We start from the raw sequence: 6010 nt of genomic DNA, 5'->3' as shown, positions 1-6010 counted from the left end.
CCCAGCCCTGCAGCCCGGGCGCCCCCCCAGGCCCCACCAGCAGGTCCGGCACCCCTGGCTCCCCGTCTGCTCGGACACCCCGGCACCTTCGGCCCCTTCGCCATCCCCGACCCCGGGCACTCCCAGCACCCACCACCCCTGCCCTGGGTCATATGTGCCCAGAAAATCCCATTTTCTGAGCATTTCCCCAGTACCCGGGGCCATCTCTCCCGTTTCCCCTCCCAGAACCGAGTCTCCTCCCGCTTTGCAGCCCCGTTCCCTGCACAGCAGCTCACCCCATGGGGATGTCCCGGCCACCAGCAGACCCAGGGGACATTGGTGATGGGGACCAGCCCATGGAGGGTCCCCCCAGCCCATGACAACTCCCTCTCCCCCTCACAGGGCTGCTGAGGGCACCATGTGGGTGCTGCTTCGACCCGCGTGTCTTCCGCATACAATGGTACAACCACCAGGGCACAGCGGTGGCCGCAGTCACTCCGGTGCTGCCCATTGCCATCCGAAACCTGGAGATGCAATTTGCACAACTCAGCATCTCCGACAAGGCCACCGCTGCGGGGACAACCCCGGGCGGCCATGTCCGCCCCAGCTGCTCGGCTGCCCCCAGCAACAAAGCCCCTGGGGACCCCAAGAAGAGCCTTCAAAAAGATGCCCTGAAGCAGAATGTCCCGAGGCGCGATGAGCCCGGTGTCACCATGGCCGCCGTGCCCCAGCGGGACTCCAGCTCACTGGCGCTGCCCCAGCACCTGCCAACGACCAACGAGCAGCTGGGGCGCTAAAGGAGCCCCGAGCGGGGGCAGAGCCCCGAGCCGCCCAGCAAGCGCAGCACAACAGTGGAGCTGCCACAGGCTGCCCCGGCAGAGCAGCGGGGCCGCAAGCGGAGCCAAAAACGGGGGCACAGCCCTGAGTCTGAGCCCCCCACCAAGCGCAGGGCAGACGTGGAGCAGCCGCAGTCCCAGGCTGCCCCAGCAGAGCAGCGGGGCTGCAAACGGGGCCACGAACGGGGACAAAGCCCCGAATCTGAGCCCCCCAGCAAGCGTGGGACGGGCGTGGGAGGGGGGGATTAGAACATGAGCAGGGGATGGGGTTCGGGGTGGGGGTGGGGGTGGTGGAGGGGTTAGGGAGGACAGGATACTGCATTAGGGAGGCGGGTGGAGGGGTGAGGGAGGATACGATGCTACATTGGGGGGGTCTGGAGGGGTTAGGGAGGATACGATGCTACATTGGGGGGGTCTGGAGGGGTTAGGGAGGATACGATGCTGCATTGGGGGGGTCTGGAGGGGTTAGGGAGGATACGATGCTACATTGGGAGGGTCTGGAGGGGTTAGGGAGGATACGATGCTACATTGGGGGGGGGTCTGGAGGGGTTAGGGAGGATACGATGCTACATTGGGGGGTCTGGAGGGGTTAGGGAGGATACGATGCTACATTGGGGGGGTCTGGAGGGGTTAGGGAGGATACGATGCTACATTGGGGGGTCTGGAGGGGTTAGGGAGGATACGATGCTACATTGGGAGGGTCTGGAGGGGTTAGGGAGGATACGATGCTACATTGGGAGGGTCTGGAGGGGTTAGGGAGGATACGATGCTACATTGGGAGGGTCTGGAGGGGTTAGGGAGGATACGATGCTACATTGGGGGGGTCTGGAGGGGTTAGGGAGGATACGATGCTACATTGGGGGGGGTCTGGAGGGGTTAGGGAGGATACGATGCTACATTGGGGGGTCTGGAGGGGTTAGGGAGGATACGATGCTACATTGGGGGGGGGTCTGGAGGGGTTAGGGAGGATACGATGCTACATTGGGGGGGTCTGGAGGGGTTAGGGAGGATACGATGCTACATTGGGGGTGGGTCTGGAGGGGTTAGGGAGGATACGATGCTACATTGGGGGGGTCTGGAGGGGTTAGGGAGGATACGATGCTACATTGGGGGGGTCTGGAGGGGTTTGGGAGGGCGGGATGCTGCATTAGGGGGGAGGGGGGCTGGCGTGGCTTTCATGGGACCTTTTTTCTTTTTCGCTTTCAATTAAATGCTGTTTTTCTGGATCTGCTCTATGCCTGTGTGGGGTGGGGTGAAGGGGCACTGGGAACCACAGACCCAGCTTTGCTTCCCTGCTGCAGCAAAATAACCCCAAATCAGCCCCAGAATGGCGAGGGAGGCACTGCAGGGCAGGGACCCTCCTGCCCTTGTCTGGCTGCACCTTGGGCAGCTGTTTTTCCCCTCCCTGGTCCTGCAACCAACCAAACTATCACTACACTGGCCAGAAATTGCCTGGAAATCTCATCTCCCTTTATTGCTCATTTCCCACCCCAGCTCCACAACCTGGGGCCCATGGAGCACCCGGCGACCCAGCTCCGCGGGTCCGGCCGGCAGCAGCTGCACTGAGTCCCCATCCCGGACGCTGGAGCCGGTGCAGCCCCCGCTGCCGCTCAGCACCCCGAGCTTCATCCTGGCCCAAAACTCGGGTCCCTGGAGCAGCTGCAGCACCCACCACAGCTCTGGGGGGGCACAGAGAAAAGGAGAAAAAAAGAATCCCCAAACCCAAATGTAGAGAAGCCTCAGCGCTGCAGGACGAGCTCTCCCCTCCCGATGCTGCTGGAGAAGCCGCCGGTGCCATTGTGGCCGCGGGGCAGGCGCAGGACCCCGTCGCAGAGCCCGAGGAGCTCGGACACCCCGGTTGTTTCTGGGGGGATCCCGGGGCGGGGTTTGGGATCCCGAGAGGAGCTGCCGGCCCAGGGGGCCCCGGCGGGCGCCCCGCTGCCCCAGGCACCGCGGGGGCTCTCGGGGCTGGAGCAGCTGCCGCTGCCCACGTTGGCGTCGAAGGGAGGGAAGAGGTCGCTGCAGAGGAGCGATCCGGTGAAGGTGTCGCTCCAGTCACTGGGATTGAAGTCACTGCTGGGCCAGGTGGGTTCCGAGGGCTCCTTGTTCAGGAGGAGCGATGGCAACGCTGAGGCACCGTTCAGCTCCTGAGCGCTGCCAAGCAGGGAGCCATCGAGGCCGTAGGGGAATGTCACGGCTGTCGCCTGCGCTTTCCAACCCAGCTGATCCACCAGCTCCTCCACCGCCTCCGGTTTCTTCTTGGAGCCCTTCCCACTGAGCGGGACCACCCTGATGCTCTGGCCGCCCGGGTGGCCGAGCTCCTCCAGGGCTCTGCGGGCGCTCTCCGGGCTCTCGTACTCCACCAGCGCGCAGCAGCGGCTCAGCAGCTCGGGGAAGCGCGACGCGTATTTGCGCACAGCCGAGGGCAGCTTGCGGCCCGGGCGCAGGATGCGGATGGAGGCGATGGCGCCCAAGGGGCTGAACATCCTCATGATGGTCTCCAGGAAGTTCTTCTGCAGCGGCAACAGCGCGTCCTGCTCGCGGGGCAGCAGCTCCCAGGCCAGCAGCAGTTTGCTGGGGGGGATGCTGAGCAGGGACTCGGGGATGGGGACACGCCGCCGCACTTTGGTGCCCTCCTCATTCACTTCCAGCAGCTCCGAGAACCGCAGGGCGTAGAGTGTGAGCCACCAGTCGCGCGTCAGGTATTTCACCTGTGGAAGAGACGGGGGTCACCACGTCCCCATGAGCGTCTCAGGCAGGGACCACCCTAAGCCTGCTGTCCGGGCAGGCTGCGACCCCATCAACCTGAAACCACAGCAAAGCAACGTCCCCATGCCACATGAGCATCTCTGGGGTTTGCAGGAGAACGTTCCCAATGGGCTCTGGAAATGGCAACCTGGACCTCCCCATACACCCCAGCAGAAGCAGCCAGAGGACACCCAGACACACGGACACCCTCCACATGAAGGCCGCTTCCCAGCCCCGCTGGCCGGCACCAGGGGCCACCTACCTTCTTGAAGGACGTCAGCAGTTTGATGCTGACAAAGCCCATCTTGTTCTTCTGGATGTGTTTCAGCAGGAAAGCGTCCTTGGCCAGGTTCTCATCGGAAAGGTAGAACTCCACCTGGGACACGATCCTCCGGACCAGCTGTGGGTCGGGGATGGAGCAGCTGCGGTCCAACAGATCAGCCCCCAACACATCGCTCACGTTGCAGAAGCTCCTGGCAGAGCAGCGGGGACACAGGCGTGAGCTGGTGGCCTTTGGGATGTCAGCACTGCCCAGTCTCAGCCACAAGGGCAGGAGGGACAGCAGGGACACCAGCTCTGCCCTGAACACAGGGGAACAGCAGCCCGCACCCTGCGAGGCTCCCGGTGCTGAGACCGTGAATCTAAACCCATCCCAGAGAGGAGACACGTTCCCTTGGGGACAAACACGAGGTGAGACCCTGTGCACATCCCAACAGCCACGTACCCGCTGAAGCCCTTGCCGAATCCCTCGCGGCTGAGCAGGGCGAGCGAGCGGCTCCGGGACGCACGGACGTTCAGCGCCAGGACAGAGTTTCTTTGCGCTATCAGAGAGTTGCTGCAGCTGGGCTGGGAACCAAGCCCCAGGGCCACTCCAGAGCTACGTGAAGACATTGTCCTTCATCTGGGATGGCAAACAGGAGGAGGACAGGGCTGGGACACCTCCTGACTGCAGAGCCCCCGAGCCCAGCCCAGCCATGGGGGAGCAGAAGCAGCTCATTGCTGTGTCCTTACCTGCTTGGCAGTGCTGGGAAGGGTAGAAAATCCTGATACTACATCCTAGAGACCCACAGGCAGCAAAGCCCAACCCTCCCCACCTCCAAGGTGAGGTTCCTGAAAGACAAAGTGAAAAAGAAAGGGGGAAAAAAGAAAGAAAGAAAAAGCCCTCAGCACAAGCAGGCTGCTGGTTTATAAGGGGAGCTGCCCACAAAGAGCCCAGTGGGTGCTTATGGACCCACCAGGCTCCAGGTGAGACCTGTCAGGGTTAAACAGCCCCAGCTGAGCCTGGGAGCAGCCGGGCCGGCCTGCGGTGACCCAGAGCAGGTGGAGGGGCAGAGACAGAGCTATCGGCACCCGGCACAACAGTGAACTGCTGCTGTGAAGTGAAAATCATAGAATGATTTGGGTTGAGACTTTCCCAGCTACCCAGTGCCACCCCTGCCATGAGCAGGGACATCTTCACCAGCTCAGGTTGCTCAGAGCCCCATCCAGCCTGGCCTGGGATGTCTCCAGGGATGGTTCACCCACCACCTCTTGCTCAGGGTCAGGAGGTGCTGCTGAGCCCCCCAGGGGGAAATAACCCCCTTGTTTGGGCCCTGAGACTCGGCATCTGAAGGAAGAGGCTCAGGCTGGTCCAGCCACCCCTGCACGACTGGCACAATGCAGAGGGAGAACGAAAAAGGGTGCAGAGGGAGAGGCTGAGGCTACACCTTCCCCCTCCTGAGGTCTACCAGCAGGAAGGACCCGTCGCTGGTCACGTCCCTATGTCCTGCTCCCATCCTCCACAATCAGTCTGGAAGCAATATTACAAGATGCTTCTTGCAGCCCCATCTCCCACTCCATGGATTCTGGTCTCACCCCCAAAAACAGCCGCCGTTTTGCAGTGAATGCACCTCCCTGCACGCACCGGATCCCCGGCCAAAACCGCTTCAATCAGACCAGACCCTGCATCTCCCCCCAGTGCTGCAGCATCCGCCCGACACCTTTTAGTGACTAAAGAAGAAATGGGACCACAACAATCCTTGAACAGGCCTGAGCATTTGATACCCGTTTCTTGCTATTCAGGTTTAGCCGGGAATTTGGTCCATTGGATGGGCTGTCCTCCTCGCACAGTGCTGCACAGCTCCAGGGCGTCTCGCTCGTGCATCCGTGGGAAGCCTTTTCTGACTTAGTGCTCCCTGCATATATATTTCATCCTTTCCTGCACTCAACCTTTCCTTTTTCCTGGCTTGGCCTTTCCCAGCAAGTTCTTGAGGATTGGCTTCCTCCAAACTGCTTGAGTGCTGCTGAAGGAGGATGAAGGGACAGCTCTGGCGACCCAAGCGCTGTACTCACCACCAACAATCGTCCAGCACCACAACGCAGGTTTCACAGCTCCTTGTGTCCAACCCTGGTGTGACCTGATGACAGCAGGGGGTGAAAAAGCTCAAGCAGCCAACAAGAGAACTGGA

The 6010-nt window shown here is 61.8% G+C and overlaps 1 protein-coding gene across 1 annotated transcript; it reads right to left on the bottom strand.

Annotated features, from left to right (window-relative positions):
• Window positions 1-2554: 2554 nt before the first annotated feature.
• On the bottom strand, window positions 2555-4454 carry LOC309451873 (la-related protein 6-like; the record flags this gene model as incomplete). The annotated part of the gene is made up of 3 exons (XM_082076579.1): window positions 2555-3526; window positions 3826-4036; window positions 4288-4454. 3 exons carry the CDS (start codon window positions 4452-4454, stop codon window positions 2555-2557), a joined length of 1350 nt encoding a protein of 449 aa, XP_081932705.1.
• Between the last annotated feature and the right edge of the window lie 1556 nt (window positions 4455-6010).

This window comes from Streptopelia decaocto, assembly GCF_964273445.1.
Source record: "Streptopelia decaocto genome assembly, contig: HAP1_SCAFFOLD_149, whole genome shotgun sequence".
Lineage (NCBI taxonomy): Eukaryota > Metazoa > Chordata > Aves > Columbiformes > Columbidae > Streptopelia > Streptopelia decaocto.
Note: the sequence above shows the minus strand (reverse complement) of the source record. Positions and strands in the feature narration are given on the sequence as shown.